Source organism: Purpureocillium lilacinum (assembly GCF_023168085.1).
Source record: "Purpureocillium lilacinum CBS 284.36 DNA, scaffold_7, whole genome shotgun sequence".
In the NCBI taxonomy this organism is placed as follows: domain Eukaryota; kingdom Fungi; phylum Ascomycota; class Sordariomycetes; order Hypocreales; family Ophiocordycipitaceae; genus Purpureocillium; species Purpureocillium lilacinum.
Genome location: NW_027072117.1, coordinates 2,512,946 through 2,536,690, shown reverse-complemented (window position 1 = coordinate 2,536,690; position 23,745 = coordinate 2,512,946). Strand labels below are relative to the sequence as shown.

Here is a 23,745-nt window from a genome sequence, read left to right as displayed (position 1 = left end):
CTGAACACGCGCCGGTTACACGCTGTCACGTGCTAGTTTAATGAACCTCTTGCAACGTGAATGGAGAACACGGGCCAACCGCCAACACAATGCATAACACGAGCTTCGCTTTCTGCATTTGCCAGCCTAGGTGCTTGATTTTGCAGGCAGTAATTCCATTCATTTGGTGTACCAAGTAGTCTACATGTCGCTCAATTATCTACAAAGCAAGTACGTCGAGAATCTGACCATGTCATCAGCTGTTGTTGATGCTATCCATCTGCTGGCAGCCTTGGCTAAAAGAAATGGGTATGAAACGAAATATCCAATAAAGACAGCAAATTATTGCCTCTGCCACTGATCATCCTCGCCCCAGTCACCACCAGAGTAGTCTGCCGCGGGCTTCTTGGACCACTTGTCGTCCAGAGGCTGGCTCTGAGCCGCCTGCTGGCCGCCCATGTTGCTTCCACCGGCTTGCCCTGGGTTCGGAATCGCCGTGCCCTGGCTTGTAAACAGCGGAGCTGGCATCAAATTATGCTCCGACGAGGGTTTTGAACTCTGTCCGGGATGTTGACCTGGCATGGGCGGGGTCGCCTGACCCTGCGGTGGCAGGCTGGCGATGGAATTGGATTTGGAGTGATGCGACTCCTTGCCTCCTCCCGCAGGAAAAGGGCCTGCGGTGTTCGGCGGGGCCTGGTTCTGCGGTGGAGTGGCTTGAACCGGTGCTTGTCCATGCGGATGCTGTTGCATATGGGGAGGCAGTGCCGATGCTACCGTCGACGTAGAGGCAGAGTCTGACATGCTATGCCTTCCCTGGGGAACGAACTGCATCTGCCCAGGAGGCGCCATTCCTGGAGGCATCGGTCCGCCCATTGGTGGCCCATATCCATATTGTGGGTGCATGCCGGGTTGAAATCCTGGTGGAGGCGGCCCTTGGGAGGGATGCCATCCAGGTGGTGGCGCATACTGCCCGGCGGCCCAGTTCGGTGGAGGTTGGTTGGGATATCCTTGAGAAGGCGCTTGTCCCGGGTGTTGTTGCACAAATTGCTGCGGAGGCTTTTGGCTTGCAGAGGGCTTCGAGCTCTTGAACCACTTTGTCCACTTCTTGTCCTTGTCCTTGTTCGACGAACCGTTCCCGCTCTGGGGGGAGGCCGGACCGGCCTGAGTTGTTTGAGGCATCACCCATTGAGGTTGCTGCGAGAAGTGCTGCCCGGGGACGCCATAGCCTTGAGGCGCCATGGCTCCGGGACCCATTGGCATCTGTCCTTGAGGCGGCATCATGCCTTGGTAATGCCCTGAATGTGGCATCATCCCTTGTTGAGGGGTGTGCGGGCCCTGGCCTTGGCCATGATGCGGCTGTTGTGGGGGAACTTGTGCTGGCTGCTGCTGCTGCTGCTGCTGTTGCGGTTGGCCCGGCACAGTGCCTTGCTGAGCGGGTGGCCCCTGTCCCTGTGTTTGCGCTGGTGGTTGCGGCAGCACAGTCGACTGCGCTGGCGATGGCTGGAGGCTCTGCCTCTGAAGGCTAGGGGAATGCGGCAGGCTGGAGCCAATGGAGCTGGGCCGCGTTCCCAGCGGAGTTGCGTTTGGCTCTGAGACAGCCTCGGACTCGTCGTGCTCCTCAATGCGACCAAGCAGGTGACCCGGTGTCGACGGCGTGGACTTTTGGTCTGAAGGCTGAGGTGGTACGACCTGCTGCTGCTGGGGCTGCTGCTTCTGATCACTCTCTTGCGGGGGCTCAATGGGTTTGGCTGGAGCGGGTGCTTTCTTCGAGGGCGTCGCCGCGACCACCTGATATCCTATCGGATACTCACTGCTAAGGAGAGGTGCCGGTATCGCAGGTGGCTGCGGAGCATTTGACGGGCCCGCCTGCGCTGGTGTCTGGCCCTGCTGTGATGGTGTGGTGGCGGAGCCTTGATTCGGAAAGAAGGAGCCTGGAGCATGCTGCAGCGGTAGTTTGCTTGGTCGAGGAGGGCCTTGAGGTGCTTGAGCCGTCACCTGGGAAGCAGACCCAGGAGTGCCCGTTACCGGGGAGGGTGTGAAGCCAGGGCCGTTGACACTCTGTGCCAGTGACGGGAGCGATGGGTTGGAAGAGTCTCGTCGGAAAGGTTCGATCGGGGACGGGGTCTGCACCGGCAGGCCGGACGACTGGCTCTCAGACCTGGACCGAATCGGCGACACGTCCCCCGGGCTGAAAGTTGAGGCGCGCCGGACAGCTTGAATCGGCGTGGTCTGGGTTGGGTCCGCTTGCTGTTGTGGTGGTCCCTGTGTGCCCTGGGTCGTGGCAGCCGGTGCGGGCTTGGGTGGAGCATGAGTCCCGATCGCGCTCTGAGGTCTCGCCGGTTGTGACGACTGAATGCCGGGGACCTGCTGATATTGCTGCGGGACAAACTGGCCGGGCGGAGACGGTCCTGAAGCAACCTGACCTGGGGCACCAGGCGCAACCTGCTGATAACGCGCTGCCCACTGGTTCGGCTGCGAGTAGCTGCCTCCAATAGCCGGCATGACGCTCGCCGGCCTCATGGGCTGTTGAATCTGCCAAGGCCCCTGAGGAGCAGACTGTGGACCGGGAGCTCCATGATATGGCAAGTTTACCTGCGTACCAGGAGGCGCAGGACCCTGAGAAGGCAACTGGCCAGGCACAGTAGTGTGCCTCAGCATCTCTGGGCGCAGAGGCTGCTGTCCCGAACCTACAGGCCCACCGCCTGCGACGGGAGCTTGTGCTGGCTGAGTTGTCTGCATTTGGGGTGGCACTTGCTGGGGCCCGGGAGTGGCCGCTTTCCCACGTGCGGGCTTGAGGATAGACGGGAACTTGGACAGGACCCCGTGGCCCTTCTGGGGAGCTTGGGGAGCTTGCGATGTGGATGCCGATGGTGGCTGAGCGGGCGAAGGGGCTACTGGCTGCGGAATGCCCTGGGCAGACAATCTTTTGGATGCAGGCTGTAGTACCGAAGGAAAGTGTGCCAGGCCCTGGTTTTGCTCTTGAGTCGAGTCCTGCTTGGGTTTTACCTCCCCTGCTGGTTGACTGGGCGTTGATGTAGTTGGCTGGGAGGCAGGTTGATGCATAACCTCTGCTGCAGAGGTCTGAGGAGGCATCTGTGCCGGCGACAATATCCGAGGGACGGTGCTGGGATCGACGGTGGGTGCACCCGACTTCGGCCCAAGCATCAGCGATGCTTCACGTTGCAGAGCCACAGCGCTGCCCTTCCGTCTATCCGAAGCGAGTTGCGTCGATGTATCAGCCGACGCTTGCCCAGGGCTGTACGGCCGGTATGCTTGTGGATCGAGCCCGCCAGTTGGCTTCCTCGTGATCTTGAACTGCTCAGGTAAGTCTTGTTGGGGGGTTTGCGATTGTGGCTGGATTTGCGATTGCTGCTGAGACCATTGCTGTTGCCACTGGTGTTGAGCTTGCTGCGGCGCCTGATACTGCGCTCCTGCTTGCTTGGCCTGATGACTCTGCTCAGAGGGCAAGGGTTGGTACTGTGGTTGACTCTGAGGCTGTGGAGGCTGTGAAGGTGGCTGGATGTTCTGGTTCTGCGGCTGTTGCTGCAATGGCTGTGATAGCTGCGTCTGGACTTGCTGATACGGCTGAAACTGCTGTTGTTGTTGTCGCTCGGGCTGCGCAGGTTGTGGATGCTGAGGGTGCTGCTGAGGCTGGTGGCCTTGGTGAGGCGGCTGGGCAACTTGGGACTGCTCCGATTGCTGAAACTGTTCAGGCGGCTGCTTTGCATGTTCTGGGGCCGGCGCAGCTGGCTGGCCTTGGGGATGTTGCTGCGTCTGCTGCGGCTCAAGCGCCTGCTCAGGCTGGTGCGCGTAGGCTCCAGGTTGGGGTATCGGAGCCTGGTAGCCCTGTTGTGTAACAGACGGTTGTGTCCATTGTTGCGCAATGGGTGGCTGTTGCTGCTGGTATTGGTACTGCTGCCCATGCTGATGCTGATGCTGTTGCTGTTGCTGCTGTGGTTGTTGCTGCTGTTGCTGAACTTGAACCTGAGCCTGTTGCTCCGACCACTGATGACTTGGTTGCTGCTGTTGCGACTGCTGCTGATGCTGTTGTGGTTGTTGTTGCTGTTGTTGAACTTGTACCTGAGGCTGTTGCTCCTGAACGACTATATAAGGTGACTGTTGATGGACTTGACTGGTCTCAACACCCGTCACCACCAACTCATTCGTACCCTGGGCTCCTGGGGGCGGTGCCTGTGAGACTGGATGGCCATTTACTCCGCTCATTGGAGAAGCCACGCCGTGTTGCGATGAGTGCTGGGCGTTGTCCGGTTGTTGCTCCGTGGCGACAGCCGCGGTGGCCACTTCTTCCGTCTTTTCAGTCTTTTGCGGCAGCTTGAGCTCGACAGGGCTGCTCCGTTCCGGCAGCTCGGCCATTCCCAGAGCAGGTGCAGTCATGGCCGTCTCGATCGGAGCGAGGACTGAGCTGTCGCCCATCTCAACCGGGTCCGGGTGCAGCTCGATATGCGCCACGGCCGTGTGTTCTGTTGGCATCTCGGCCACGACGCCCACGGGGTCGAATACATGGGGCGGCACCGGCAGCTCCTGCGGCATCTCGCGACTGTCGATCATGTGCACCACAGGCTGCTCCTCCTGCGGCGGCATCGACACTGGCTCCGCCTCAATCGGAGGGCTCTCAACGACAATCTGCTGGCCCGCAGCCGGCACAGGAGGAGACGCCGACGCCTCGCTCTTCTGCAGCATGGGGGTCGTCGCCGTACTGGCCACTGGGCTCACGGCCTTGGTCCCAGCAGCAGACCCGCCAGCGGCAGTGCCGTCGCCGGCCACCCTCTCGCCAATGCCGCCTGCGACGACTCTGCGGGCCGCCTCCTCCTCCTCCTCGTTGAGCGGGCTCACTTCGGTATATGTGCCGGGGCCGAGGAACATGAAGTTCTCGGGCTGAAAGACCTGCTCGGCATCGTCGTCGCCGCCGCCATCGCCTTCCCATATGGCGCTCACGGGCCGCGCCGTGGCGGACATGCCCGGCTTGGCGTTGCCATTGCCCGCGCGGTGAGGGCTCGGTGGCGAGAGCTGCTTGGCGGCGGCGCTGGCGGCGCTGGTGGTGGTCTGCCGGCGGAGCTGCTGCTGCGACTCGAGACGCTCCTCGGGGGCGAGGTCTGGCGCCGGGGCGGAGGCATCGAGGTAGTCTGGGAACTCGTCGCCCTCGGAGGGGAAGTGGTACTGGATGTGGCCGCTGGCCTTGTACGTGTAGAACCAGCGCTTGCCGTCGTAGTCGGACTCCCACCCGGGGGGCAGCCCGACCATGGCAGGCCACCTGCGCGCCGGGCTGGGCGCGCGTCGTCTCGCGGGAGGGAGAGGCGAGGCGAGGCGACGTCGCGGTCAGCTCAGGGAGGCACCGAGGTCGGGGTGGGCTAGGTTCGTGTCGGTTGTCGTCGGGGGGGGCGTTTTTGGTGTTGCGGGGGTTCCTAGCTCAGTGCTTTACAGCGCTACACCCTCATTGCGCCGACGCCGTGCTGCTTCGCTGGATACACGAGCGCCGCAGGGACAAAAACACCGACGCGTCCCGGAGACAATTGACGTCTGTGAGGCTCGAGGAAGGCGTTGACGAGGCAGAATTGGATTGGGCCGTTGCGGCTCCTGGACATCCTGGACACATGGGCAGCACCAACAGCGCCACAAACGCGGCTGAGCTGGCTGACCCGGCCCGCGGGAGCTCCCTGCCAGGGATTCATCCATTGGACGCCCTGCCGCTACCCGCTGCGCCAGCACCATTTCGGCATGATGCGCCCCTTCTGACGCGAATTGGCCGTGCTTGTCGTAATTATAGCAGCCTGTCGGGGGTGGCCATTGCTTGGTGTGGTCAGTTGGAAAACGTGGGGGAGTAAGAAGACAATCAAGGGTCGTGGTGTTGAGAGAAAGGTTGGCCCGACTGATTCGAATCAATCAGACGTCGGCACACACTTGGTCATTGCAATCAATCGCTAATGGCTCCTTTTCTATGTGCGCGCCGATGTTGCCCAATAGTGAACATCCAGCGCTGGCAATGGTGCTTTACAACCGACTTGCGTTCTGGTCAATGACTACTTCGTAGTTAGCTAGTTTAACTTACTTAGTATTTACAGGCCATTGCATCAAGTCTCTGTCCATAATCCTTGCAGCTAGTGAGCCCATCGACACATGTTTCCGATCCGACAAGGACGCAGCGCAGTCCCTCCGTGTCCCGAATGCTCAGGGCTGTAGCAATATCGGCACAGAACCACACACCCATGACTGCAACAAGCCAATGCCGGCACAGCCAAGTATCTATACAGTCTACACGATCTGATAGAAGAAGGGGCCGTGGTACAGGCAGCGCTAGAGCCAGGTATTTGACACCATGAGCCTCTGCTGGCAGGAGCCCTGCCACTGGCAATACCAAGGAGATCGCAGTTGATACTGATGTGTCTGCAGATAGGTGGCTAAGAACAATCACACCAGAGGCTGTCGTCAACATGAAGGGACAGGTACCCGTGTGGACTCGTGTTGAATATGTTTGACGCCGGCTCTGGCAGCTTCCAGGAGAGCCTAAAACCCCCTTTGTCGTGCCGAATTTCCTGTCGCTACAACCCGCCGGATCTGGGTTGGACAAGCAAGGTCTGACGGAAGTGGCGATCATTCTAGATGGGCAAAGGTTAGAGGGCAACGAGGGCACAGGCAAGACAGTCAGGGTCGATCGCAACAGGACGATTGCAAGTTTAGTGGCCCTTGATTGCCAGCCTGCAGCCCTCGCTACGTCTGCAACATAATGGCTATATGCTGGAGTGGCCTCGGAACGCGGCGATAGCCCATGGAGCACATGCTGTTGGTGGTCTCTATCGCATTGCACAGATCCATGACTTCGTCTTCAAAGTGATCATGATGCGCGATACGTATAACTTGGCGATGGGAACCCTGAGGCTCAAGAATGATCTTGGCATAAGAGGCCGCTAATGCTCTTCGATTTGATGTTGCCGTGGTCAATTGGCATCGCATCCTCTTCCGCCATGCCTGTTACTGTGGGTTCCAGTCCGTGAGCAGTAATGCCTCTCATATTCATGATGGCATCCATCTTTGCCTCGCTTATCGCACCTTCACGAATCCGCTTCCTCTTATACCGTCTCAGTCCGTAATGAGATGTTAGAGGCGTAGCGACTCTAAGACAGGCAGTAACGATGGAGTCCCTAGACCCGTATTGCCCTCGTTCCTTTCGTTCCTTTCGTTCCTTTCGTTCCTTTCGTTGCCCTCGTTGCCCTCGTTGCCCTCGTTGCCCTCGTTGCCCTCGTTGCCCTCGTTGCCCTCGTTGCCCTCGTTGCCCTCGTTGCCCTCGTTGCCCTCTAACCTTCGCCCATATAGAATGATCGCCACTTCCCCTGCAGCTGTCGCTTGTTGCTGCGGGCCCGGATAGCAATGATAGGTAGAAGAGAGAGAGAACAGACGGTGACGGCTGGGGTACTTACGTGTAGCTATCGTGCCGTATGGCGCAAACAGGCCGTGCAAGCGTCGTGGGCTCCTGCAGGTAGGTACGTTCTTCGCTGGTGCGACAGGGCTGGTGCGAGCATGTCGCGCGCGGTTTGTACAAGCTTTGCTATCTTGCGAGCCATGCATTCATTGATCATTGTACGCTTTGCCATCGGCGATTGCCCAAGTTCAATCGCAGTGGCGCTCCTGACCTTAGTGAGTCGTCTTGCTTCAGCGGCGGCACTGCGGTCCGCGTTCCGACTTCATCTCAACTAAGAGTCCAAGACTTACAACTCAATTCCACGGACCGCCAAACCCATCTCCGATACTTGCAACTCAATGCACAATTTTTCGAACGTCGCCATTGGGTAAGGCACTTGAATGATGGCCCTGGCCCCGATTGTGCGTCACCTTGCCTTCTCCTCCCAACATCGTAGCAGATGCCATCGTCTTACCGCTCTCGTGCTGTGTCGCTCCGTGGAAGAACGCCGCGTCAGGCTAGATAAAGAAAAGTAGTACGACAGGTTTTTATTTATGTCCGGATTGTCCTCTGATTGTGCCTCGTGACGTTCAAAAGCTGTGTGGGAGCATGGTGGGTGTTACCAAAATGTAGTGCCTCTCCTGAGCATCAACCATCAATTCGCCGTTTTCTCGCACAACAGGCTGCACAGCAAAGCTGCTAGGTCCATTATTCGACTTAATTGACTGCCAGAAGTATTTGAAACAAGCTGGAACGATTCTGGGCACGTGTTGGCGCTGGGGCGGCGGGAAAAGTTCTCATACTTTACGGAGCACTATATAAGCCAGAATATCGCGCAAAATCGCCAAATCAGAGTTTGAAACGTAATCTTTCGGCCCATTAGTCTAGGGGTGAGGACGTTGGATTTTGATTACGTAGTCAAAATAGCTTCCAAAGACGCCAGTTCGAATCTGGCATGGGCCTTGTTTTTTGTTTTTTGTTTCGCTTCATTACGACCTTCAGAGAGGATGCAGGTAGTACAAGACACAGATAACGGCCCTCCTGTCCGGGAGTGGTTTTTACTTTTGCCAGGAAGACTCTGTACTACTTTACAGCTGCTGGCGAGGATGGATGGACCTGTGACAGCCACAGGTGGTCTCGCCGGTTTTGGTGGTTCAGCTCCGGATAGAGTTTGGCGTTACGAGGCGCCACCCGCTGCTGGGCACTTGGGAGCAATGTATAAGTTGACAGGTCTGCCGGAGAACCCTCAATTGAGTTTCTGGCAGTTCATCCTTTCGTCACAGCTCTGTACTCTCTTGGTCTGTTACTGAGCTCATGACATGATGTCGCCCACGGAGAATGAATCGACAGCGTCAAAGGATGCAAACCGCGGCTTCATTGGCACCATCGAGCCATGTATAGTGACCGGACAAGGCGGCAAGGAAGTCTGGAACTGTGAAACGTACAGTTTCTTCGACAATGTCAGACCTCCGACCGTGAACGAGAAGCTGTGGAACCACAGCAAACTCACTGCCCTTCATGGCCTATTTGAGGTCCTACCAGGCATCTACCAGGTCCGTGGACTTGACATCTCGAACATGACGCTCCTGGAGGGTCAATCCGGGGTCGTTGTCGTGGATCCCTTGACTTCCAACGAATGTGCAGCGGCCGCGCTATCGCTATATCAGACTCATCGCGGGAAACGCCCAGTCGTCGGCATAATCTACTCGCATTCGCACATTGACCACTTCGGCGGCGCCATGGGAATTTTGCCCAAAGACCGCGAAATACCGATTATTGCGCCCAGTGGATTCGTGGAAGAGTCGATGAGCGAGAACGTGATGGCTGGGCCGGCCATGATGCGGCGGGCGGCTTTCATGTACGGCACGCCGCTGCCCCCGGGACACGCTGGTCGCGTCGGCGTTGGAATCGGCGTGGGCGTCTCGACAGGCACCAGTTCGCTTGTTCCGCCCAACAAGCTGATCGAAGAGACCGGACAGCTTGTCGAAGTCGATGGACTGAAGCTGGTGTTCCAAATGGTACCTGGGACCGAAGCCCCAGCCGAGATCAACTTTTACATGCCCGAGCAGAAAGCCTTGTACATTTCGGAATGCGCGACACAGAGCCTTCACAACATCATCACTCTTCGGGGTGCCGTTGTTCGCGACGCCAAGGCATGGTCGGGATATCTCGACGAGACCATCGACCTCTACGGTCGGCAATCCGAAGTTTTGTTCGCAGGGCACACCTGGCCGACTTGGGGCAACGCAAACCTCCTGCGGCACATCTCTGAGCAACGAGATCTCTACGCTTACTTACACGACCAGACCTTGCGTCTCATGAACCTTGGTCTCAACGGCACGGAGATTGCAGAGCAGCTCACGCTGCCGCCTCAGCTCCGAGATGCGCCACACGCACAAGGATTCTACGGCTCGGTCAGTCACAACATCAAAGGCATTTACCAGCGTTACATGACATGGTTCGACGGCAATCCGGCACATCTATGGGCGCACCCGCCGGCCGAGGAAGGGCGACGCTACATCGAATGCTTCGGTGGCGCCCAAGAGCTCATCAAAAAGGCCCAGCATTACGCCGATGCTGGCGATCTCCGTTTCGCAGCCTCGCTGCTCGACCACGTAGTCAAGGCTGAGCCCGACAACAAGGCAGCGAAGCTGGCGCTCGCGTCCGTGTACGGCCACCTGGGCTTCGGCGCCGAGAATGCAACGTGGCGCAACTTCTACCTTACCGGCGCGGCGCAACTCCGGTCGGCCGGCACTGATGAGACGACCATCGTCCCGGACTTTCCGGCTTTAAATCCGCTGGGTACCGTCGATCAATGGCTTGACTGCCTTTCCATCCGGCTCGACGGCTACAAGGCTGCCCCGGAAGCCATGGTCATCGACATCAAGGACTCTGCGCGTGGGGCCGGGTGGCGGGTTCGGCTCAGCAACGGCGCCTTGACCCATCGCCACATTGACCAGTCCACGGATGTGAAGGCTTCGGACCTAGTCCTGACGCTGAAGAAGGAGGAGCTCTTGGCCGTCCTGAATGGAGACTTCGCCTTGGCCCAAGCCAAGGCTGCCGGGGGATGTGAGCCACTGAGGAAGCTACTGACGCTTTGCGGCATGTAAGTCTGTGGACGGATGGAACTAATCGTCGGCCTTTTCAAGATGCGAATCCTTTCATGCGATTGTGACTATACGTGTTATAATAGTATACTGCACCGGCGTGCGATCAGTGCGCCCGATGGCCTAATGTCATCCAGTCTATACTCGTGATCCGTCAACGTGCGGCACGCTTGTGTTGTAATGTGGTGGTCAAATCTCAGTACTACATACTACACCATCATCTATGTCTGTCGCAATCTCGTGTGCGTGTGGTGAGGTACCTACAGTACGCCGCGCATCATACCAGTATATGCTGTTCGCCATCCGCTGTACGTTCATGTTTTGTTTCTGCGACGAGGTAATACAGTACGTAAAGTAGCGGCCATCCCATCGTGCTCTGCATTGCAGACCGATTGCACGGCTCAGGTACGCCCATGTCTGCAAAGTCGTCAGGGTCGCCAAAGCCACTGCCGAATCCCGCTCTCGAGATCTGCCGGTGCCATAGTCGGGCCCTGGCTTTACGATTAACTGCGTAGCTCCGGAGATATATTACTCAATTCAGCTCTCCGAACTGGCCCCTACGTCCGACGGAGTACTGTGGCAGCATGGCCTGCAGCAAAGGTCTATGCTTTTATTGTATATGCCGCTGCTCGAGAAATCTCATTGGGTAGGATAGTCGCATCAAGTCCAGTCGTCGCCTGGTGACGCCAATCACGAGCGCATGGACCACGACACCATGAGCCGTTCTAGAAGCTCGAGTGCCGTCAACCACTCAATTCCTTCGATGACTCTGCGGGATCGACAACGCGCCCTGGCTCTTGCTTGGCGCTTTCGGCCCGCACACGAGAAGCGCCTAATTGCTGAGCATCTTGAGCGATATGATTTCTCCAGTCTCCATGTCCCCCAGACTATGCGAATTGCGAGCTTCGGTAAACTATAAGATGGCGTAGATTTCTCTTCATAACCATACCCATCTTCTCCATCAGCATCAGTGCAAGCACAACTTGAGTCATCAAAGACAAACGCTAGTTACAACTCCAACCGTCATTCAAAATGCATTTCTCGCGCCTCTTGCTTGCGGTCGGGTTCTTGGCCACGGCTGCCATTGCCCTCCCTTCAGGCAACCCGGATGCTGAAGCCGCCATGGACCTCAAAGAATTCTGCCAGCGACATCCCACGATTTGCAAGAAACTCTTGAAGGGCGAGCTGGGCGACGCTGCCGATGTGAATGATGTCCTCGCCGCGCGAGCCAAAGACGCGGAGGCGGTCGATGGCCTCATCCCAGTCCACATCCCCGTCCATCTCCCGAAGCAGCATCACGGCACTCGCTCGGAAGGCGCCGACGAGGCTGATGTTGCCGGCAAGCTCGACCCTCAGAAACACCACCACACCCCCGGCGCGCACCATGGTCATCCTGGCCCTCACCCCAAGCGAGCCGAGGGTGAGAACGCTGTCACTGACAACGACATTACCGACAACAACGCGGACGAGGAGTTTGGCGCCCTCAAGGGCGGTGGCAAGGGCGGCGGCAGAGCCCGCCCGAAGCCGAAGTCCAAGAAGCCTCACTGCACTCACATGGGAGACGGCTGCGGAGACGCATCTCACTGCACCTCTGGCTCGTTCAGGGCCACCGCCAAGCAGATCTTGATCTGTGGTATCTGCTCTTGCCTCTAGGTATATGTCATCTGTTCAAGACTTATTTGCAGGAAACGTGCTAACCTGACCCGGCAGGCTTGGAAGTTCGAACATCTGAGCTGGACGTTGACGCAGAACATGAAGTCCAATCATGCAAGCATCAGATACATGTAGACTCTCTTGCATAGATTAGACTGCCCATAGACTAAACTGTTCAGGATAGAAGCATGCCCATATTCTGCCGTCCCAGAATATGGCAACGTGCACGTTTAAGTTCCGTGCATCTCATTGACCGTATCATGCTGGTAGTGTGATCTCCGATTCTTTGCCCCTTTGGTCTCAGGTCGACAGCAAAACGCCGCCCACCGCGAGTTACTGCAAGGGCGTGGCTCTCTGGCAATTTGGAATCAGCCACAATACAGTGATCCACTTGCCAGCAGCCTGGTGCTCGTGGTTGAAGTCGCACTCGATGCGGCACCTCCCACGTGGCCGCGTCCAGGCACCAGATTTCCGTCTTACACCCAGATCCCCGCCACCACGTGAGGCATATCTACATCAAGGTTGGCCGATCTGGCAACCGACAATACTCCTCGCCTGAATGCTTCACCGACTTCGCCCCGGCGCTTCGACTAGTTCCCCGCCTCAAAGCCGCGGTCCGTCGCTGCAGATTCGACAGGGATCACAATCAGCACGTCATCTTACTTAAAGGCGCGTTGTTCCTCCGTCTCGCAACACCAGATGAATTGGCCGCTGGCATCAGTTTTTGAGTCTCTCCACCCGGTCGACCTCATCAACCAAACCGCCGCCAGCATGAAGGCCCTGGCCGGCCTCGCCGCGTTCTGGCCCCTCGTTGCCGGGGCCGCGCTCAACATCACGTACTACCAGAATGTTCCCCTCGCCCCGACCCCGCTGCCCCCCTCACATGCGGACTCAGACGGCGAGACCATCATCCGGCTCTTCCAGAACCTCGGTCGCTCAACTGTCTGGAAAAGCATCGCCAACATAACCATTGAAGGCGACACATTTGAGCCCGAGGGCATGGTCCGCCTGGGCGACGACCGCCTCGTCGTCAGTTGCGGCGAGTACACGGAGCCGACGAAAAAGTACGGTAGCATCATCAATGGCACCGACCGTACCCCCGGTCAGGGCTTCGGACATCTGATCGTCTTCAATGGCAAGGGCCAGCGCCTTGCTGATGCCACCATCACCAAGCGGGGCGACATAGAGTACCACAATGGCGGCATCGACTTTGACGGCAAGGCCATTTGGGGCACAATTGCGCAGTATCGCCCCAACACCACAGCTTATGCGTACAAGGCAGACCCCAAGACGTTGAAGCCGACCACGGTCGTCCACTACAACGACCACCTGGGTGGGATTGTGCACGACACAAAGGAGGAGACCATCAGCTGCCTTAACTGGGGCTCGCGCAACGCATCGACTTGGGCACTGCGCGACGTCAAGCCTGGCTGCAACTCGCCATCGTCCTCTACCAAGCCGAAGCGCGTCGTCCGCAACCCCAGTTACTTTGTCGACTATCAAGACTGCAAATGGCTCGGACACAGCAAGTTTTACAACGGCAAGAGCGTGATGCTATGCTCAGGCGTGGCCACCATCGGCAGCTACAATCTGGGCGGCGTGGCGCTCGTCGACGTCGCCACGATGGAGCCCCTCGCGGAGGTGCCGATTGCGCTGGAGAGCGCTCTCGGTGTGCGCCTGACCCAAAATCCGGTCGACGTGAGCGTTCATGATGGCAAGCTGCGCTTCTACTGGATGCCGGACCAGAGGAACAGCACGCTGTACGTGTACGAGGCGCAACCGGACAGTCCGTTCCAGTACGGCGGCGACCCTAGATAGGCATTGGTGTTGTTGAAATGTCCAAGACTTTGCGAATCAGGCATGTAAACTTACTCGCGGTGAGCAGCTATGGGTGGTATCCTGCCCGATGTTGCGGCAACATCTGTCGTCCATGCCGCCGTCCATACCGCCCCTACTGTACCTGGTAGTCCTCTTGTCGTATTTGACTGTGACGGCCGTCGTGCCGCCCGTTACCACTGACCAGGACGAACGAGCTTGCGGTGCTTATAACAAGAGCCGTGTTCGGATACTTCGCGCTTCCAAACCGCTGCCTGGACCCTGATTTGTGTCCCCCTTTTGTTTCTTGATTGGAGCTTTTGCTGGCGGCAGGCTATCAAGGATAAAGGGGGAAGTGGCGCGCGACCAGAAAGTTACGGTAAAACCTCAAGTACAAGTCCATGCGCAGCGGGAGCTGTACCAATTTCTAGGATGGCGACTCAGTCAGGCACACACGCGAATTACAGAACGCTGGTCGCAGCCTGCGCTTTAAAGTTCAGCGCCCCTGACACGCCTGAAGCGAGCGTCAGCCGGAGCACGCCACAGGCATGGAATGCACGGCGATGACAGCCTGGGCAGGTGAACCTGTGGCGCAGCACCACCTGCGCACACAAAAATGCCCCCCAAAGGCCCCCCCACAAACCAGCTCCAGCTTCAGCCCCACCACGCCCGCGCCAGCCTGTCATTGTCCACCAGCGCCGCCTTATGAAGCCCGCCATGTGGCTGCCACTTGCGCCGAGCTCCTTATTCCTGAACCGCGACATCACATCACCAACCACGTCCAAGCTCCCGACCGCGACTGGCCGAATACCCACCCGCTGATCGAGACGCGTGCCGCCCGGATGCGCATGCGCAGCTTCATCGGCTATCCCCGCAATATACGAACCGAGCAGCTAGGGCCAGGCCAGCCCCTCGGACATGTCTTGTGACTGCCTCCAATCTGCCAGACATGTTGGAAGCTCCTAGACACCGACTGTGAGGATGAGCTTGGACCCTTTGTTGCCCGTCGCCCCGGCGCGGGCGAAGGCGCTGCTCCTGCCTCTCGGCAAGATCAAGGCAGAGCGCTTCGCGTCCTTTGTCGAGAGGCTGCGCGCCGAGCATGTCGTCCACCTTCGCGACATCAGCGCCGATGGGCGTCCCAATCGGAGTATGTGGCCCTTGCCCCGGCGCGACATGGAATCTCGTGACGCTGACTGCAGATGCAAAGACATGTTCTCGCCGCTGGCGTTCCCCGATGGCGCCATACTATACGACCTCATAACGCACCAGCCGCCCCCGTCGCACCTCGCCCTCGCGCCCTTCGACCTGTACCGCGAACCCCTCGCCGTCATAGCCGTTGCCGACGGCGCAGAGATGAAGGATGCCACCTTTTGCAAGCGACTCTCCACAGGCGGCGCCGCGGCCGCCAGCGTGGTCGAGAGGAATGTACGGACCTTGCACCAGGAACTCGAGGACCTGCGTGACATCTACCCCAAGGCATTTGTGCACCAAGTCATCATCTTCGACTACGCCGCGCCGACTGGAACCAAGATCCCAATACCGGAGGGGCTCGTGGCAGTGCCACCGCTAGAGGATTGCAAGCGAACGACAATGAAGACCGTAATGTGTGATATCTCGTCGCTGCTACTGGCAGAGATGACGACGCTGGCAAAGTCCTTCGAGGCCATGACGTCCATCGAGTCCCCGGGGCATTATTCAGTGGCGCGGCATATGAACGGTATCGCGGAAGGAGGTCTCAACGGAGCGAGCAGACGGAATTCTCAGTTTCCGATTCCTCAGCACCTCTCGCGCTCCAACTCGGCAACAGGCGTCGACAAGAGCCACGCGCGAATGTCGATGCCTCCGATGGCCACTCGACCAGGCGCAGGCTCCAGCAGCTCGACCCCCGCACGCCCGTCGACGCCGGTAAGGGGTGGGCTGGCCAGCATCCCCATGAGCCCTGACGACGGCCACAGCGCGCCCGGTAGTGGTCCGTCGAGCCCGGAGCAAAAGATGACGAGATCTGACAGTGAGAGGTCACGCGACGTCAGCCGTGATCGCGTCTCTGTGCAGGGGTTTGGTCCCGGCGGCGCAAATGACCGCTGGCGGCAAAAGGGCAAGGGGCGAACGTCGGTGGTCATTGGGTCCATGTACCTCCAGGCCGGCCGATGGAGCGACTCGCTGAGAGAGCTCTCCGAGGGTGCGGTAGCGGCGCGGTCTCTCAACGACCACATCTGGCATGGCAAGGCATTAGAGTTGATTCTCATGAATCTCTTCCTCCTTGGCTGGTCCAACCTCGAGTTCCAGATACCAACGGTTTGCTATCCGCTGCAAGAGAGACCAAACAGCAGTTCATCGGCACTCAGGTCGGACGCGGATGCCGGGGATTCGACTCTTCCGAAGCATTTGCGGAACCTTCAGACACTCCTTCCAGAGTTACTGGAGCGAATCGTCGGGCTCTACTCGAGGATATCCAGCGAGAGCTTACCGCCGCTGCCCCTATCCGAGACGACCGTTCGTTTCGCCAAGATTCTCTCCGCCGTTCATCTTTGTGGAGGCAAGCTTAACCAGCAAGCGCTCGACATCATTGTCCGCGGGAAGCTACCCGAAAAGGGCCTTACCACGTCACCTCGTCTAACGATCCTGCCGACGAGACAGCAAATTGTCAACTTGCTGTTCAAGGCTTTCCCATCGACCAACACGGAACTTCTTACGACAGCTGACCGCGTGTCTATTCTGAGCGGCATTGCATCGGTCCTAGGTCCGTTGGGATTCTCAAGAAAGAAGGCCATGGTGATTCGAGAGCTGGTATCGGTCCTCATTGGCGGTCTCGTCGAGGCGCGCACACGTGGTGCGGCGGAGGCAGGCGTTCATCCCGCTGCCGGGCTCGTGTCGCTCGCCCCAGGGCGGGATCGAAACTCAGCCGCCGTCGCGCTTGACCTCGGTGAGGGCGACATTGAACAGGGGCTCGAAGCATTTTTGGATCTGCTATGCAGGTCGTACGGCATAGTCGGATTTGATTCACTTGCCAACAATGCGACTCAGGCGTCTAGCAAGCCCGACGAGTCCGACGATGCTGTCGTTGCTAGGATCCTGGACCAATCGTCGACAAGATTCTTCGGGTTCAGCAGCATCAAACTTAACATCCTACGGGCGTGCATCAACTTTGCCGAGGCACTGCCCGACTTCAATGGCGTGCTCAAATTCTCCAGCGATCTGATGCGCACGGCTGGATCTGGCGTGGCACCTGGTCCTCGGCGCGAGGATGCCACGGCCCTTATCCACAGGGATGAACAAATCCGTCTCGTGACTAATATATCACGGACCGCAGCCCTTGTACAGAGAATTGGCATGGGCCACCTGACTGCCGAGTACTGGGACGAATTTCTTATTCGGAGCATTGTTCTCGAGTCTCTACCGAATACACGGACGCCCATACCACATGCCCGCAGCGTTCTTCCCGGTGCGACAGCTAGCCGGGCTTCCCAAGATGTGAACCCGTTCATATACAACCCGTTCTTGAAGGAGCCAGACGAGGTTGCGGCGCAGAACCTTGTGGCAGGCGAGCTAGCAAGCTTCCGGGTGACGCTGCAAAACACATACGACATCGAGGTCGACATAGAGAGCATCCGCCTATGCACTGACGGCGTTGAATTCGAACCCCTCTCTGAAAGCGTGGTTCTAGGACCGTACAGGACACAACTGCTCAGGCTTAAAGGGCGACCCAAGGCAGCTGGATCCATCACCGTCACCGGTGCCATTGTCAAGATCCGTGGTTGCCGGGAAAGGCGCTTTCCCATTTTCACGAAGCCTTGGAATCCTTCACGGCCGGAGAAAATCAAGGTGAAGGGGCTAGCCGCCCTAGGAAATCCTGATAGTCTGATCAAGCCCGCCGAGGGGACTCTGGAACCCCGACATGTGAGCCTCAATGTCATACAAGAACAGCCCCTGTTGGTAGTGAAGTCGACGACGCTTCCTCAATCCTCTGTTATGATCCTGGAAGGGGAGAGGCAGGTGTTTTCTATCACCTTGCAAAACACGTCTTCGACGCCTGTCGACTTTATGCTGTTCTCCTTTAAGGACTCGACACAGGCGCCTTTGCAGGAAGCACTTAACAAACGGGACGCTACGCCCGCGGAGCTATACGAGTACGAGCTAATCTTAATGAAGAGGCAAGCTCTCCGACTTCCCAGGAGTGACCAGGCCCGCAATATCGCGCCAGGAGGGGAAGCATCGTTTGACTTTGAGATACTCGGCAAGCCTGGCCTTACACAAGCCACCATCCAGGTCGACTACACGTATCTCGGCGTCCCGAAAGACGAAGTTACGGAGCAGTTCTATACGAGGCAGGTGTCGGTGGACCTCACAGTCACAGTCAATGCCAGCGTGGAGTTGACGAGAGTAGATGCAATGCCGTTGTTTGGCCACATTCCGGACTCGTTCTGGGAGAGGATGGGTGGCAAGGCGCCCAAGGACGCCGAGGACTACTGCTTGCTGTCTCTAGATCTACGCAATGCGTGGCCTAGCCACATGGCTGTCCATCTCGAGGGCGAAGAGGGCATGGCAGTCGACGAGAGCATCCTCCCGGGCAAGACGAGCCGCGTGGTGATGCCGGTCAAGCGCATCTACGTGGAGGACCCGCACGAGGCCATCCCCAGTCTGAACCCCTCGCGCACAAGACAATTCGTCGTCAGCACGAGCAAGATCTCACCTGACATGGAGCGCGCAAACCGGGAGGCGTTCTGGTACCGGGAGAAGATCCTCGACGTGCTCCGAGCTACGTGGCGCACGACGTCCGTACCGAAACGCAGCGGCGCAGTCGAGCTTCGCAGCATTCGTCTCACGTCCCGCATGATCGAGGCCGTCAAGGTCGACGAAGTGGGCATCGACATCTCAGTGAACGACGCCAACGCAGAGGAAAGCAGCACCAGCACCAGCACCAGCAGTCTGGCCAACCTCGCGCACGTAGACGAGTTCATGCAGGTCAAGGTGCACGTCACAAACCGGACCGCCAAGCCAATCTACCCGCTCGTCAGGCTCATGCCCGCGCTCTGCCACCGGCCCGTCAACGTCGCGCTCGACCACACCCGCAAGTTCGCCTGGAACGGCACGCTCCAGCAGCAGCTCCCCCTGCTTCAGGGCAACTCGAGCGCCGACTTTGCCATCGGCGTGACGCCCCTCTGCAGGGGCGAGTTCGAGCTGGCCGCCTCGGTGGAGGAGATGCGCGTGTGGGAGGACGGCGGCACGGGCGGGGGACGGCCCCGGTCGGATACTCAGAGGATGATGGACGCGGCGCTGGGCGGCAAGCAGCGCCGGATGTGGCACTCGCGAAGGCCGTGCGTGCTCGCGGTGCGGGACAGGGAAGAGTGAAGTAGTTGTTGGGCTGGCTAGATGTTGGTCTGTGACGGTGGGCGTCGGCGGTCGTCTGAATGTTCTTGTATATACGAGGCGCACGGGTACGACGGCGAATGACGCGAGCGCGCATATGTACGTGGAGTTGATGAGGAAGCATGTCTAGCGCCTTGACTAGCTAAAGTACGCAATCTTGAAGACCGGAAGACAAGGCTACCCCGATAGTGCTGTATTGAGACTTTTTGTTCTACGTAGCAAGGGTATCATGGGGTAAGCTGTATCAAGCTTTCTCCTCGGCGCGACCCCAGCCACCTCTTTTGCGCCCATTCCACAACTCGGGCATAGCCAGTTCAAGGTCAGAAGCTCAAAGGCCTCTATCAAAGCTAGTATCGCTCGCTCGCTGAGCTGTTGTCGCGACCGCGCCCGCCGTCATCTCAAGCCCGGGAACTCGTCCTGCCGCCACGCCATGTAATCCAGCTCTTCACTCCGTCTGATAACACATGTGACAGGTTGCTCGATTTGCCGCCACTTCTAGTCCGTGACTGCAGCTCTAGCCGTGGGCGGAGGCCATGGAAATGGTAGCCACTAACATGGCCGCGAGTCGAAGATTTTGCCCTCCCTTCGTCTGCATAAAGTTCGAACATGCCGATGCATGCCGGCTCCTTATCCCGTTGACGGCTCGCCGATTGGGGACGACTCCCGCCGCTTGCCACCTCGGGCCTCCTCCTTCAGCTCGCTGTCGAAGATATCGACAGCCAGACTCGCGTCGACAAAGTCCTCCATCTCCTCCGTGACAGTCTTGAGCTTCTCCTTGACCGCGAGAGCGCCATCCTGGCCCACGATGTGGCGCGACGGCGGGTTCTCGTGCCCACCGATGGCTGTGAGCGCGTGCACCGTCTCGGTGACGAGCTTGTCGGCAGCGCCGGGCGGCAGCCGCGGATACCGGTGGAAAATCTCGCCGCGGCTGGGCTCGGGATCGAGGGACATGCTGTCCGGGGTGGACGGGGTGGCCTCGGACTCGGCGACGTCGGGAGTTTCGGGCACGGCCGTCTCGGGGTCTGTGTTGAGGACATTGATGAGCATGTCGCGAATGCTCGGGGCGTTGTTGAAGATGTCGGCGTAGGCGGAGATTTGCGGTGCGAAGGTAAGGCGGTTGGTGAGTGACTGGACCTCCTTATTGGGCTGGACTATGGTGACCTTGATGTTGAAGGGGGCAATCTCATAGGCCAGCGAGTCGCAGAAGCCTTCAAGGGCCCAGGTTGCGGCCGTGTACATGGACATACCGGGAGTGCCGATGTGGCCGCCGGTGCTGGTGAGAATCATGATGTGGCCGGTGTGCTGGCGCCTCAGCACCGGCAGGGTGGCCTTGATGAAGTTGACCTGTGAGAAGTACAGAGCCTCGAACTGTTCTCTCACGAGGTTCTGGGTCACGGGCGTGGTGGAGAGCTCTTCGACGGTTGCGACGACGGCTGCAGTGGTCACTCAGCATGGCAATTCTCACCGCGACATGATCATCTGTGGCAGTTGGGGGTTCGCGCGTTACCTTCAGACCTGCAGCACAGCAGAATGTCGATCCTCCCAAAGACATGGACGGCCTCAGCGACGGCGGCGCCGCAGGAGCTCATGCGACCATCGCAGCGTATACCGCGGATGCGATCCTTCCAGCCCTCACGGTCTTTGCGGGCGCTCTTGCACTCATTGATGAGCTCGCGGAACTCGGCGCTTCGGTCATCGTGCTCGATCTCGTGGGGCGGCAGGCATGCGACGACGTAGTCGCCGTGCGACAGCAGCTGGCGGATGAGTCGTACGGCCAAGGGTGAGAGGGCAGCGGTCAGCAGCCATGTGCGAGGCGAGTTGTGGGTGGCTTTGGGGTGCGTTGAGGTGTCAGCGGCTTCAGACATGACGGGATGCGGGGGCGATGAAGATGATGGATGGGATGATGCCGGTTCAGAGCTGCGAAGTACAGTGCATTCATTGCCTGGACGGAGGAGGGAATGGCCGTCGTCGCGAGCCGACGCTTCAGGCAGATGCGCCAGCGACTGGGAGTGCCGGAAATACCCAGGGCAACCGGACAGTTGGCCCGGAGGACGAGTGGGTGACGATACGGACGAGGTGAAGTGGTGGATTCGATGCGGCCAGTGGACGTCCAGGGCCCCCAATTGAGGGAGAGAGCGAGCCAGGCTGAATCGTGGGACCCGACAGGCAATTGTAGGATTAGGATGCTTGGCTATAACGCGCGACGCCCAACAGTCGAAGTCGACGGAGGATCCACAGGCAGTGGAGGCAAACGGCCGTCTTCATCGTGACACGGCAGGACGGAGCGTGGGATCACGGCGCGGGCGACGGCGGAGGCAATTGGACGGAGACGGAGACGGGATGGACTTACGGAATGAGGGGGCGGGCAGCGCCTGCGACGGCCGTGGTGGTGGCGGCGGCACCACCGTCGTGGCTGTGGTCGTGGTTGGAGTGCCGAGTCCAGCGCCATGGGTCTGGTGGTGGTGCTGCTGTAGGTGGTGGTGTTGCCGATGCGGCTGCTGGTGCTGTTGGGGCTGCTGGTGCAGCTGCTGCGGCGGCGGCCGTGGTGGTTGACGCTGCTGCTGGAACTGCTGGAATTGGTGGTGCTGCTGCTGCTGGTGTTGCTGCTGCTGCTGCTGCAGCTGCTGCGGGTGTGGCTGCGGGTGGTGGCTGTACAGCTGCGGCAGCGGCGGGTGCTGGTGCTGAGGGTGCTGGGTGGGGGTTTGGTGGTGGTGGTGGTAGTGCAGCTGGGGTTGCTGCTGCTGATAATCTGGATGCAGCTGCTGGTGTTGATGATGTTGCTGGTGTTGTTCCTGCTGCTGCTGCTGCTGTTGCTGAAGATGATATGGTGCGGCCGAGCCTCTGCCGGAGCTGCTCGAGGCCATGCGTGCTTGTGCCGTCCGCCGCGCCGCATCTGGCTCGCCGTTCCCGAGGACGGACGAGAGTCGGGGACACCGTTTGGGACGTGGGATAGGGGGTGGGAGGAGAACCGCGAGGCCAACAAAACGTCGAGCAGGTGCCGAGTGCGGGTTAAAAAGTACGACGTAGACAACGCAACAAGGCCAGGCCGCTCGCTACGAGACGGACGGGGGACTCGGGCGAACCTGTATATGAACTCAGTAGCTGTGCACGCACGACATGCTGTATTGGGACCTAACGCAGGTGACGAGGCCGACTAACAAGATTTGGTGCGTCGAGAAGACCCAGCCTGGGTAGATCAGTGAGAGCACGGTCCAGCGCCACGACCGCCGCCGTCGTCGTCGTCGTCGTCGTGTGCGGTGGTGCTGGCGTACGGTTGACCTGATGAGGCGTTCTGGGCACTCAATCACATACTTATGTACTGGGACGAGATGATTTAGCAGCTATCGTGCCCCTGGCTGAGGGCGAGACCGGAAAATGTTGGTATTTTGCTCTTCCACCTTGTTGAGGAAGGTGCAGCCCAGCATCTCCCTTCATTTTATAATTAGCAGAGCCGCTGGACAATTGGGCAGGCGCGCTCTCGGTCGATGCTGCCAGGGAACGGCGGCGACGGGTTGCTACAGAGTACGTACATGCTCGTGCTAACTCACATTGCCACGATGCGACGCCGCCAGACACCCTCCCCTTTCCTACCCTCACCCTCCTTGCCCTGTGCTGCCCTGCATCATCTGGCATTCGAGCATGTTGAATGGATGCTGCTTGACTCGAGCGACGCACGCCCCTCCCCATTCCGCCGTCGTCCTGCCTCGTTCTAGACGCCCATCGCCTCCGCCCTTTGCTGCCTTCGTTTCGTCTCCCGGCCTTCCGTCCGTCCCTCCCCGACCGAGCCCGGCAGGCCTGGGGATGGCATCGCGCCCGCGGATTGGGCTGGGCCTCCACAGGGCGACAGGGTGCTCTCGCAGCGGCCCCAATGAGAGGCGCTGGCCAGGTTCCCGGTCCTGTTCCAGTTCCGGTTCCAGTCCCCCGTTCCGAGTCTAATACTGTACGGACACTTGTACACGCGCATCGCCATTCATCTCCTCCATCTTCTACGGCGGTCCGGGCTCTGATACAACACTGAACCTTGCCACCACGAACCATGGCAGCAACCCGCGGGGGATCAAGGCCAACGCCATGGCCAGTAACGCAACTACCGTCTCGGCCCAATGCATGACGCGATCTGGGCCTGTGCCAGCCAGTCTTGGGTCTCATCAGATCTTTGCCCGGGGTGGGAGGATGCTGCAGCTCGTTGCTCCATGGGAGCTCCGCCCCCTTCTCGCCTGCCCCCATGAATAACTTATCATGGGATTTATTTACTCATCTGTCGCCGCTCATGGCGGCCCGACAACCACAGGCTACATGTAACAAGGTTCGCCGACGCGGGTGAGACCACCGCACGACGCGGCTGCATCTCGAATCAAGGGGGAGCCCCCTCTTTTTGCTTCAGTAGCGGCCACGGCCATCCGCGCCGTT

At 59.1% G+C, this 23,745-nt stretch overlaps 6 protein-coding genes and 1 non-coding gene across 7 annotated transcripts; 5 read left to right on the top strand and 2 right to left on the bottom strand.

Annotated features, from left to right (window-relative positions):
* Positions 1–321: 321 nt before the first annotated feature.
* On the bottom strand, positions 322–5,241 carry PLICBS_009669 (uncharacterized protein; the record flags this gene model as incomplete). The annotated part of the gene is made up of 1 exon (XM_018325288.2): positions 322–5,241. The coding sequence occupies one exon, from the start codon at positions 5,239–5,241 to the stop codon at positions 322–324; it is 4,920 nt and encodes a 1,639-aa protein (XP_018176682.2).
* A 3,025-nt stretch (positions 5,242–8,266) lies between these two features.
* PLICBS_009668 lies at positions 8,267–8,356 on the top strand. The gene has a single exon. It is a non-coding gene; the product is annotated as a tRNA-Gln (tRNA).
* A 359-nt stretch (positions 8,357–8,715) lies between these two features.
* On the top strand, positions 8,716–10,503 carry PLICBS_009667 (uncharacterized protein; the record flags this gene model as incomplete). Its single annotated transcript, XM_018325287.2, has 1 exon — positions 8,716–10,503. The coding sequence occupies one exon, from the start codon at positions 8,716–8,718 to the stop codon at positions 10,501–10,503; it is 1,788 nt and encodes a 595-aa protein (XP_018176681.2).
* A 1,029-nt stretch (positions 10,504–11,532) lies between these two features.
* PLICBS_009666 (uncharacterized protein) lies at positions 11,533–12,153 on the top strand (the record flags this gene model as incomplete). Its single annotated transcript, XM_018325286.2, has 1 exon — positions 11,533–12,153. One exon carries the CDS (start codon positions 11,533–11,535, stop codon positions 12,151–12,153), a length of 621 nt encoding a protein of 206 aa, XP_018176680.2.
* A 771-nt stretch (positions 12,154–12,924) lies between these two features.
* PLICBS_009665 (uncharacterized protein) lies at positions 12,925–13,971 on the top strand (the record flags this gene model as incomplete). Its single annotated transcript, XM_018325285.2, has 1 exon — positions 12,925–13,971. One exon carries the CDS (start codon positions 12,925–12,927, stop codon positions 13,969–13,971), a length of 1,047 nt encoding a protein of 348 aa, XP_018176679.2.
* Positions 13,972–14,949: 978 nt separating this feature from the next.
* Positions 14,950–19,317, top strand: PLICBS_009664 (uncharacterized protein; the record flags this gene model as incomplete). The annotated part of the gene is made up of 2 exons (XM_018325284.2): positions 14,950–15,115; positions 15,176–19,317. 2 exons carry the CDS (start codon positions 14,950–14,952, stop codon positions 19,315–19,317), a joined length of 4,308 nt encoding a protein of 1,435 aa, XP_018176678.2.
* Positions 19,318–19,962: 645 nt separating this feature from the next.
* On the bottom strand, positions 19,963–21,200 carry PLICBS_009663 (uncharacterized protein; the record flags this gene model as incomplete). Its single annotated transcript, XM_065601699.1, has 2 exons — positions 19,963–20,768; positions 20,843–21,200. The coding sequence occupies 2 exons, from the start codon at positions 21,198–21,200 to the stop codon at positions 19,963–19,965; spliced, it is 1,164 nt and encodes a 387-aa protein (XP_065457771.1).
* Positions 21,201–23,745: the final 2,545 nt, after the last annotated feature.